The sequence below is a fragment of the Parambassis ranga genome, chromosome 1, assembly GCF_900634625.1.
Source record: "Parambassis ranga chromosome 1, fParRan2.1, whole genome shotgun sequence".
In the NCBI taxonomy this organism is placed as follows: Eukaryota; Metazoa; Chordata; class Actinopteri; family Ambassidae; genus Parambassis; species Parambassis ranga.
The window spans coordinates 18,909,388-18,920,843 of NC_041022.1; the positions used below are offsets into that span (position 1 = coordinate 18,909,388).

The window sequence follows — 11,456 nt, forward strand, 5'->3', positions numbered from 1 at the left end:
CATGAGGCTAATTTAGGCTGAGCAGATTCCATCTCCTTCTAACTTTAGAAAAACCTTTTTGAGTGGACCTTGAGGTGAGATATTTTCATCATAAGTGTTTTTTTAGTCTCTTCACTCTTTCCCTTCTTGTTCTTTCTTAATCCCACCTGCGGCTCCTTTTACTGGGTTTAATAAGGTGTGTGTGTGTGTGCGCGTGCGTGCATGTGTCTGTGTGTGTGCGTGCGTATGTGTGTGTGTGCATGTGTTCTTGCCAACTATTTGGTGGTGAGGGTCACATCACCATTGCTTTTTGGACAGAAAGCAACACAGACATCTCTCTCTCTCTCTTACAGACATACACACACACACACATCCATAACAACAATGCTGCATTCATATTCAAGGCGATGTGTGTCTGTGTGTGTGTCTGTGTGCAGAGTTTACTAGGTCATACATATCACATGCAGAGGAGTGAGAGGTGAGGATAAGCAAGCGGAGTCAGAGGGGGAGGCAGAAAAGGCTGGAGGGGGATGATGAAATGGGGTGATATGGCCTTTTCTTTAGCCTCAGGTGCACGCTGCTGAGTGTTCGTGCATATGTGTGGTACAGTGGAGTAGCAAGGTACTGCCTTAGGCCCATTCTAATTGGAAAGGAAGAACATATCTTACCTACTTCCCACTCTAACACCCAGCTGTGCACAGAGACATGCACACACAGTAACAGGCTAACAGAGTATCTCTGTGCTGCAGCTCCATCGGTGGCTCCTCAGTCTATCAAAGTGTCGGCTATGTCTCCCTCCATCCTGGAAGTGACCTGGGACGTTCCACCCCTTGAGACCCAGAATGGACTCATCCAAGGATATAAGGTGACGCACAGTAAAACAAGCACAAATGTGTACTATATATGCGCAAAGAATCATGTGAGTCCATTACATGTAGGAGCACTGTATTTAAAATATCTCTCCTCTTGTCTTTGAGAGGGTTTTGCTCTGCTGCGCTTTCAAGGGTCCTATAGACTCGAGAGAATTAAGTTAGAGGAAGAATCTGAATATCCTTTTAAGGTTTCAATATCACTCCGCTCCTCTGTCTTTTTCTCCTCAGCTCCCCTGTCCCACCCCCTCGCTCTTAGTACTTCAAACACAAGGTTATCTGTCCTGCTTTAGACACATTGATTTCTGCCAGAGTAGAGGGAGGAATGGAGAAGAAAGAAGGGAATGTAATATTTGCAGAGTGAAGGAATGAGACGAGCGGGTGATCCCCACTGAATCCTGATTAGAGGAGAAGATCGAGGGAACACGTTTAAACGACCAGTGCAGGATGGACGTGGGGAGGGGAGTGTAAGGCAGAGGGGGGGTTAAAGGAGATTAGGATGATTGAAAGAGTGCAAAGAGAGAATGTTTAATGGTTCTGACTCCTCTTAACACTCATACTCTGTTAGATGAATGCCTCTAAAGGTAAACTTCGAGAGCGAGAGCAGTTTCTGACAGCGCAGGTTTACTGTGGGTCAACACGTTGAACACAGCGGTCACGGTAACATCCAACTGCTCCAGTCCTGTCAGGTTTCACATGCACATCAAATGCATGAAATAATACCACTAACAAATCACACACAAAACAGCATTTGTAGTTTGTATTTTGTGTTCCATAGCTGCACATTTCTCTCCAGGCCTTTAGATCAGACTTATGTTACTGTAAGACACAATGTATTATGAAGCAGGCCAGCCTCTTATTCAAAGTGCAAAGCCTTCATCAGTGCGTATCTTTATCAAAGAAATGTCTGTGCTTTGTCCTCCTTGACTTTGATAGTACAAGCAGTCCTTTACTGCATTTAATCATAATAAAATAGTTACATCCAAAACAAATAGGTTACCAGTACCCTCACTCTGGCATTGAAAGGTACTGCACTTGTTGCTGCAGCCACCTATGTATGTAGCTGAGATTATATATCACTGTAGATCAGCCTGTTAGCATTCTTAGCATGATGCCTAGAGAGTAAAGCAGGCGGAGCTAAGACACAAACAAACCACTAAGCACACGCCAGCCAATGTCCAACATTCATATGTGTAGTGGACTTTTATTGAACAAATGTAAATCCTCTTATAATGTCAATCTGACTGGTAAGCCTTTATATTATGTGAGGTAGCTCCCCCAGTGTTCTGTGTTGTAGATTAATGTTATTGTTGTTTATACCTTTTTCAAACTTTTCATGGAAAACAGATTTTTCTTCTGGCAGTTTTGTTTTAAGAGGATTAGTTGCAAATATCAAAGAGGAAACACAATGTTTTATGGAACTGATGATTCACAGTTTCATCTTTATACTGTGTAAAATAAAAGGTTTATTACAGTAAAATACATCTCAAATTCCATTTAATGATGTGTTGTGAAGCACATTTCTCCACCGACCAATGCTGATTAAGTATAAAGTCACAACATCCATGATGCTGTTCTTAAAAAACGGGTCAGTTGTTTGCCTGAAAATGATTTAAAAAAAATGTCTCCACAAAACAAACATCTGTCCTGTTTTCAAGCACAAATATACACTCACAACTCCACTACAAAAGAACCGCTTGGAAAAAACCTTTTTAAGGTTCATGATCTTATCGAATAAAATCATAGTCATGTTCATCCGTGATAGTTTCAAATTGGTTTTAAAGTAATCTTCACACTCTAACTGAATACTAAAATACATCCACTAAACAGCAGGAGAGTGGATTAGAAAATGACCTGGACTCTTTACTGGTCTGTTCCAATAAAGCATCACAACAGATATTGTCCGTTTTTAAAAAAAAATAAACTGAGTTACTAGGACAAAGTTCATGTATTCTGATTTTAAACTGAGTATATGGAGTTATTTTGAATCTCATTACTATAAGAGCTTGTGGAAGGACAGACGTGGTATAATGCTGCCCTCAAGTGCTGCTCACAAGTTGTTTTTATGTTTAGAAGTTCAAAAATAGCTTGTTCTGCTCTGAAGTGCTGTCTGTTTGGAATAATAACAAAATGGACCTCTTTGTGCAGCACTTTTTTTATTCCAGACTGCACAGAGACAGTTTATGTTACAGGAAACACTAATTATTGTTGCTTAAAATGCCAGAACGCATCAATATGCATCGTTTTTTCCTGCTGCCAAGGATCTGATTATTAAATCACTTTCATACACCCTTGCTAGATGTTACTGTTGTTGTGGTCGAAGTCATCAGATGTCATAGGGAAGGAGCAGGATCTGGATCTCACTTTGTATCCATCTTGATGGTTATTTGACACAAAAAGGAACCATGTACTGTATGATTACACACACGGGTGGTTGATTGTCATTGCAGAAAATGTCCATGTGCTGCAGCTGCACAGGTTTTAACAATATACTGTGATCTGGTGAAGATGCTTTGTCTTTTTTACATTTTTAATACGTACACATATTTTTCTCTCATGCATTTTGATGTATATTATATAATATAACAGACTGTCATATATGGTCATGTAACTGCATGTTTGGGCTGTTCTGATGCCAAAAATCTGCCTTTTTGCTAGAGGACAAAATATGCAGTGATTTGTAAAAGCACACATTTATAACCAGGTTGCTGTGTGTCTAAGGAGAATTACAGAGGACATTCACCTGTCTAGGGCCATTATGTGAAGGATGTCTTAATGCATCAGATACATTACTGGACGGGTTTTTAAATGGGCTCCTTTCTGGTTGTAAGATGTGCAGTGTATTATGCTGTTTCAGAGTATTAAAATATCACCTGGACTATTATACTGAACGTGCTCAGCTTCAGTCTAGCATATTATAGTCAAGAAGCACATTTCACCATTCACTGCGGTTCCATAACATTTTTGGCATCATTAAATTGTAACAAGCTCAAAGGTCTTAATATTAATATTGATCTTATCATACTGGGTACAATAATCAGGTAACCTTTGTTCCATTTCATTCTCTGGTGATCAATCAAAGTAGCCCATGTGTCTTCATTACTGGGAGATGTCATAAAAGTTAATGGTCACGTCTGTGATTATTGATTCTTTCTGATAGGAGCATCAGCAGTCTGCAGACACAGAGTGTAAGTGGCACGTACTGTAGACCTGCATAAAGTTTCTTTAAGAGCTCTGCTCAGACTCACATTTAATGTATGTATGCCAAATCTTGTTCAGAGCCGTCAGAGGACCTCAGAAGCAATTGAGAAAAGGTGTATCCTACATATAATATAATGAAGGAAAGAAGACCGGACACAACAAGTGTTGTTGACAGTGTTTGTGTCTTTTGTTGCAGATCCACTACTGGGAGAGAGACAAGCAGAACCAGAGTGAGAAGGTGAAGGTCATTTTTGTCCCGGACACCCGCGTGCATCTCACTAACCTGACCAGCTACACTCCTTATCTGGTCACGCTGACTGCCTTCAACACAGCTGGAGACGGACCACCCAGTGACCCCCGGGGGGCCCGGACCCTGCAGTCTGGTAGGATTCAGTTCTCTAAAACCAACTAACAAGCACCACATGAAAGTATTTTAGATTTTCACATATTTTGTCATCATCCCTCATGTGTCTGCAGCTCCCAGCCAGCCAAGCTACCTGTCCTTCTCTGAGGTGACAGGAGGGAGTGTCAATGTGTCCTGGGGAGCTCCCCTCACTCCTAATGGACAGGTAGAAGGCTACAGGGTCATCTACCAGCCTACGGCCCCTGTCCAAGGTACGCATGCTCATTAAGCACACACTCACAGAGGCATGTGTTGATTCTTACACTGACATGTGTCTCCATCTGTCTGCAGGAGTGAGTAAAGTGGTGACAGTGGACGTGAAAGGCAGCTGGCAGCGATGGCTGAAGATTCGGGACCTGATCAAGGGAGCCTCATACACTTTCAGCGTCCAGGCACTCACAGTCAGCTATGGGCCACCCATACAGGCAAACATGACCGCTCAGCCTGTGAAAGGTAGGCTGTGTTTAGGGACAGATCTTTTTATACTGTCATATTAGGCTGTGCTGCAGGAAGAGTTCAAATTCACATTCCTCTATGGCAGACAACATACATAAGAGTTATTGGCTGGATAATTAGTAAAAAAACTACATGCAAACTGCATGTGCGTGGAAGAAGAGCCATTTTACTCATCTCCCGCCCCACAAATCACTCTTTTTATACCAGCATAGTGTCCTCCTATGTGTCAAAAATAAGCCTAAGTGTGTCCCTCTGAAACTGCAGGCACCCCCGGGTCACCCATGGAAATGACCATCTCCAAGACGTCTTCTGAACTCACAATCCACTGGTCAGAGGGAGACATCGGTTCAGCTCCTGTGAGCGGATATGTTATCGAGGCTCGTCCCTCAGGTGAGCTCCAACATGGATGCCAAATGCAGGTCAGCCATAACCTGTCTGACATGCACCTTTTCATCATGTGTGCTAATTCTATTCATTAATCAGGAGAGAGCCTGAGTGCTACCCGGCATTAAATGGTTCTGAGCACAGGTTTCTCTAGATTCATTAAGACATGCTGTGCAAATCAAGTCAGCTGCAATTTTCCAATAAAGATTACAAGTGGTGTGTTACAGAAAGGGAAATTGTTCTAGTGCTTTGCAGGAGTGTGGATTGTAGTGTAATTCTGCTACTGATATTAATGGATATGCCTCTTTATTAGTAGTAATAACAGGGATTTTACTATTTATTTTATACTATATTGTAATTGAACCATTGAAAATTATTTTCCCTCCCTGCAGACGAAGGAGTGTGGGATTCCTTCATCAGACTTCTCCCTCCCAGCAGCCGGTCTGTTTCTGTGCCGCTGGAGCGCCTGAGGTCGGGGATCAGCTACGAATTCAGAGTCATCGCTGTTAATCGCTATGGTTACGGACAGCCGAGTACACCCTCAGTTGCTCTAGCTGGTAACTACACATACACTGCTTTGAGATGAGGCTAATGAATAAACTCACCCTGTCTGACTGAGGTCTAAGGGATACTGTATAAGGTTGCTGGGAGTGTTATGGGCTTATACTGCCATCTAAAGGTAGAGTCAAGCAGCTGCAACAGCAGACTGCACTGAATATTTATATATATATATATATATATATATAAATTAATTAGTTGCTCAGTTCTGTCCTGTCTTTTACTTTAAAATGAGTCCAAGAAGCAAAAAATCTTAAAGTTATATTTAGTTTAATTAAATATCCTGGAGAGATTTTTATATGGGACAAAGCACAGAATCAAAAAAAGCAAATGTAAAGTTGACATCTTCCTCTTTCTGCCTGCAGCGCTGTCTGAGCGGCCCTTCTATGAGGAGTGGTGGTTCTTGCTGGTCATGGCTCTGGTGGGACTCATCCTCATTCTGGTCCTGGTCTTCACCTTGCTGCTGCATGGACACAGCACCAAGTACAAGGCTTGCGGCACAGGTCAGTTGTTGTTTAGTGTGGCAGCAGAGATAGAAGGTACATTTTACAAGTGGTGGAGGCATTTGTCACGTTTACATTGTTCCAGCAGGGCGCCACCAGGTGTACCCTGCACAGATTTGTAGAAGCAGAAATGCCTCCAGCAGACTTGTTCCTGAAGGACCACAGTTTCTGTGAGGGAGTCTTGCTCCATTTAGGATGAGTCAAGACAAATGACATCCTGAAGCATCTCAATTAAAAAAAAATGTCTCCCTGAAGCCCTGCAGTAACTTCTCACTGTAATTTTTAATGTGGCTGAGAAAATGAGCTTTCCAGTTTTGGGGTTTATTGCTCAATTTCCAGTTAATTAAACAACTTACGATTCTACAATATATATAAAAATAAATTGTTAAATCCACAGTTGAAAGGTTTTTCGAGTTTATTTATTATCACCTAAATGTCATACAGCTAACAATGTCATCAGAATATAAATAGAAACACATGAAAACATGAACTGTGTTTTATACTCGGGTCTGGACTCACACCACCTCCACAGGTCAGTCAGCTTGAGGGTCGGAGTCTTACTCACATGTTGTAGAACTCGGTGTGACAAAACACTCTTGCAGCTGGTGTGAAGCATCGCCAGCTCACTTTCTAAAGCATGTGGGGGCTTTTCTCTTCTCTGGCTTCCTGTACTGTTCTCAGGTGTGGGCACTGTATTCACTTGGTGTGTGTCAGGACAGCTGTTGGTCTGAGTTGCCACAGAAACCGTGGTGCCACCCCTGGGCAGTGGAGCGCTCAAACAGAGCAAGGGAGGTGGCGTGGGAGGGAGGGAGGGAGGAGAGAGCAGGCAGGAGGAGTGCACAAACAAAAACAAGAGTGGGAATCACTGAGCAGCAGCACATTACATCCTTGATTTCCGCTCTGCACCTCGCTGTGTTCCAAACAGCAGCCATATTTCTCTCAATTTCAAACATAAAATTGTCTTCTTTTATTGTTTCTTTTTGTAGTTAGTGGTGGATAAATGATTAAGGTGTTAGGTGTTGTTATTGTCTGACTGCCAAATTATGCATTGCACTTTCATTTGCTTCTTATTCTAAGGCTTGAGAGGAGGCTGACTGCACAATAAATAAACAGGAGATTACACAGAATCTCAAAAGAACAATTTCTGGAAAAATTCCAATATGTAGCAGTTGTATGTGATTGTGTGTGTGTCTGTGTGTGTTTTTACCCACAGGGAAGCACGTGTCCACAGCAGAGGAATCTGTGACTTTAGATAACGGAGGATTTGCTGCTCTGGAGCTCAACAGCAGAACGCTCAACACCAAGAACTCTTTTCTGAAAAAGAACGGGACCAGGTGAGCTCTCACTCCCGCTGCTCTCACACAGATACTGTTGGAAATATAATCAAATATATTTTAAAGTTTAAAATGTCATTTCCAGATCTCCACCGAGGCCCAGTCCGGGTGGGCTTCACTACTCTGATGAGGACATCTGTAACAACTATAACGGAGCCGTGCTCACTGAGAGCACCACACTCACTGAGAAGCCCACCGAGGTGTCTGAGTCAGAGGTATCGCTCTCTGTCTGTCTGTGTCTCCCTCACTCTGGAAAAACACCAGTATTGCTCTTTTAACTTTTTGTACAAAGTACACACAGCATTCTCTTTGTGAAGAATAAATAGCTCCTCTGTCGTCCTTTCCAGAGGTTTCTTGTGTTTTCCCTTGTTAGAGGACAAGGTTGTGATAAAATTGACTTGACAACATTGCCTGCTTCAAGCCTGAGCTCCCTCTCTCTCTCTCTCTCTCTCCTCTAATTTCCTGTCTTCTGTCCCCTTTCAGATGTGTATATGTTACGTTAATGTATCATTAGGTTATTTGAGGACTTCCTCATTCATTTCCTTGCTGCTTGCCTTATTAATCAACTCCATCTCTTGATGGGTTTGTATAAATTTGAATACAAAATTTAATAACAAGTAGAAGGCCATTTCTACAGCACCATAAAACCTGATTAAAGAGTAAAAAAAAAAACTTCATTTAAAATGTAAAGTTTTTTGTGCTCTGCTAATGTATTTGTTGAAAAGGGAAACTAGATTAAATGGCTGAAACCACTGAGCTCTCTGGCCTACATCTTATTGAGTTAATGAAGGGCTATTGGAAAAAGCCTAAAAGAAGAAACACCATGTAGTCTTAGCATCTGGGTTCACTGGCTGGCAGTGTGCTCCACCACAATTCAATGCTTAGACATTTTCCAAATGGCAATAAAGCACCTTCATGCAACATCAGAAACAGAAATATTTCTGTAATGCCAGGGGGATATTGCTTAAAAGGTCAATGGCCCGTACGGGGATCGAACCCGCGACCTTGGCATTATTAGCACCACGCTCTAACCAACTGAGCTAACCGGCCATGAACAATGCCAGAAATGGTGTGCGTGTTTGAGGTGATGCAGTCTGTTCTGACACTGTTCACTACAGTAGAGTGGCATGCACTGAAGAAGACTAGTGAGCGAGGCAGTAAGAATGTCATATAGTGTAACCTGGTGTTTTTACAAGCAGTGGCATCGCCCCCTGCTGGCCTTTTAGAAGGCGTTCAGATTTAAAGCACCACCAAGTGGGCTTCCCTGTTCCATGTCAGCTTCTTTTCCACACTGTACAACACACCAGAATCTGTTAGCGGTCAAGCTAATAAAAATAATTTACATTTTTGACAAATATAAGTAGAATGAAGTTGTGTCTCTGGTTGTGCTGTAATGTACGGTGTTATTTTGTCTTAGCAGTAAAATTTATTTCCCCTGTCTGTCTATGTTTGTCACACTAATAAACTGTCAGCATCTAACCCTGCTGTGCTTGTGTCCAGTTAACGGACAGCGACTACGAGGACGAGCAGCCGAAGCACTCCTTTGTTAACCACTACATGAGCGACCCCACCTACTATAACTCCTGGAAGCGGCAGCCCAAAGGCCTCAAAGGGATCACCACTCAATTTGGCTACGAGGAGTGTGCCACCGCAGACACAGAGCCCTACTACCAGACCGTGGTCACCCAGCACAGTGCAGGCGGCGCGTACACACCCACTGGGCAGCCTGCACACACACACGTCAACCCCAACACCAACCCACCAGGGTCACGCACGCCTGTGACGGGATTCTCCTCATTTGTTTGACTATAGAGACAAAATCTGCACAAAATAAGACACAAACACACGTGCACGTGGCGAAGGAGGGTGGGTGGCGTGTGTTTGGACTAAAGGAAACAGAGTCTGTAACTTCGGAGGAGAAGGGAGGACAAGAAGAGGAGGCGTGGGATGGACTGGTGTAGAAACAGCCCTAAGGAACTAAACGTACACTTCTCACTCGCCTTCTCCCCTCGTTCACAAAGATCCTGTGTCAACAAGTGTGTGTATTGCTTTTATCCCTCTCTTTTCCACACACACACACACACACACATTCACAGCGGCATATACCACCAGATATTCATTAGAGACTCTCCAACAAGAGCCGAAAGCGACAAAAGCTAGATGAGTCAGTTTGCGTTAATGTCGAGGAGTTCAACTGTGAGCCGGTGGAACGTGGAATTTCTGCACAAAGCTTCTTATTTTTCTGTATCCACACATAAATGCACAACACACACACACACACACTCTAAAGCACCACTTCTCCCACATGGAGAGAGGAACTTCAAGGTGGAAGAGAGTTATTAAAAGACAACACAGCTTGTGTTGACAGCCTGGTTTATGAACACAAACACAGAGCTGTCAGCGTTAGAAGACCACCACACAAATGGAAACAAGAAGGAGAAAAAACAATCGATAATGCCCATTTTCTGAACTTGTGAAGGACGGAGAGCACTTACAACACTCTACATAAGAGTGGAATGGCTTCTGGGAGTGATGTGTGATGTGAGATTTGGGTTGGAATATGTGAAGACCATGTTTTTTTTACCGTCCACTGCCTGTTGTCAGCTCTCCTTATACCACAGCCTCCCGAGCCATAATGCTTGCACTGAGCCGAAACCCCACACATTTCATCATTGTTCTGTTCCAGTTCCATTTGTTTGTTTTTTTTACAAGTATGAGTGTGACATGTGCACATGTGGAAAATGGCTCCATGCTAAGTTTTTAGAAGCCTGCTCATCTGTCTGTGTAGTTCACTGCTAAGCAAAAGTGTGCCATTGTATGTGTGTTTGTATTTTTAAGATGGATTTTGTACAGGGAAACCATTTTTACTTGTGCGCTGTTGTATGTAACAGGACATGTTTGTGTTTTTCAAAGTGAAAACTGGAGAAGGTTCACACACACACACACACAGACACACACAAATCAGACTGATGAGAAAAGAAGGAGTCTGTAAAGAGTGAGAACAATGTGGGACTGTACACAGGATGTCATTGTGGTTCAGTTTGAGGCTCCAGCCATGGTGTGTGAACCCTGCCCTCACTCCCAGGGTGACACACGTGTACTTTGTACTTCAAGTGCAAACAAAAATCATCTGTAAGTTTTTTGCTCATGTATAATTTAAGTTTTCTTCACCCAGCCAGCTGCCCCCCCCCCTCGCCCTGTCACACTTCTTTTTCAGCCCATGCAATGTGTGAATAAATGGTCATTGTTTAACAGGGTGTCTGTGTGGTCTGTTTTAGCGCTGCAACAGGGAACACGTCTCCCAGCATCATCTTCTGCATTACTTCAGCTGAATCTAAAATGTGCCTCTCTACATGTAAGATCAGAGTGGATGCTTTTAAGCAGGGCCTGAGAGCGCTGTTCTGCACTGAAGTGGTAACAGTGGGGAAGAACTAGAGCTTTATCAGGCTGTGTTTCACTGTGTGTGATACGTTTCTCTGAATAACATGTGCCTGGATTTAGGAGAACTGATGGCAGCCGCAGGTGGTTTAATTATTAAACAGTGATGTAAGAGAATTTAGCAGGGACAAAGTGCTTTCAACTACAGTTGGACTGTACAAGAGGAGAAGTAGTCAAGAAAATAAATACATTCATTACACTACAATACAATACCATGATGCATTCAGTTCTTGTTCTTCAGATATTTCATATGACATTATTGAATAATATACACAACAGCATTTTACTGCTGTAACTTGATGAGGTGGAGCTAGTTTGATGGCTGCATACA

General features: G+C 42.7%; 1 protein-coding gene and 1 non-coding gene across 2 annotated transcripts in view; one reads left to right on the forward strand and one right to left on the reverse strand.

The window, feature by feature from the left end:
- The window catches only part of LOC114437884 (protein sidekick-1-like), a 199,863-nt gene extending 188,962 nt beyond the window's left edge, over positions 1 to 10,901 (forward strand). Inside the window, exons 36-45 of the mRNA XM_028408824.1 lie at positions 729 to 844; positions 4,246 to 4,432; positions 4,527 to 4,664; positions 4,744 to 4,905; positions 5,173 to 5,298; positions 5,685 to 5,849; positions 6,216 to 6,353; positions 7,567 to 7,687; positions 7,773 to 7,902; positions 9,188 to 10,901. Of these exons, the coding sequence (XP_028264625.1) occupies positions 729 to 844; positions 4,246 to 4,432; positions 4,527 to 4,664; positions 4,744 to 4,905; positions 5,173 to 5,298; positions 5,685 to 5,849; positions 6,216 to 6,353; positions 7,567 to 7,687; positions 7,773 to 7,902; positions 9,188 to 9,493 (1,589 nt within the window). The 3' untranslated portion in view covers positions 9,494 to 10,901. The remainder of the gene's footprint in view (positions 1 to 728; positions 845 to 4,245; positions 4,433 to 4,526; positions 4,665 to 4,743; positions 4,906 to 5,172; positions 5,299 to 5,684; positions 5,850 to 6,215; positions 6,354 to 7,566; positions 7,688 to 7,772; positions 7,903 to 9,187) is intronic.
- trnai-aau (transfer RNA isoleucine (anticodon AAU)) lies at positions 8,664 to 8,737 on the reverse strand. Its single transcript has one exon. It is a non-coding gene; the product is annotated as a tRNA-Ile (tRNA).
- Positions 10,902 to 11,456: the final 555 nt, after the last annotated feature.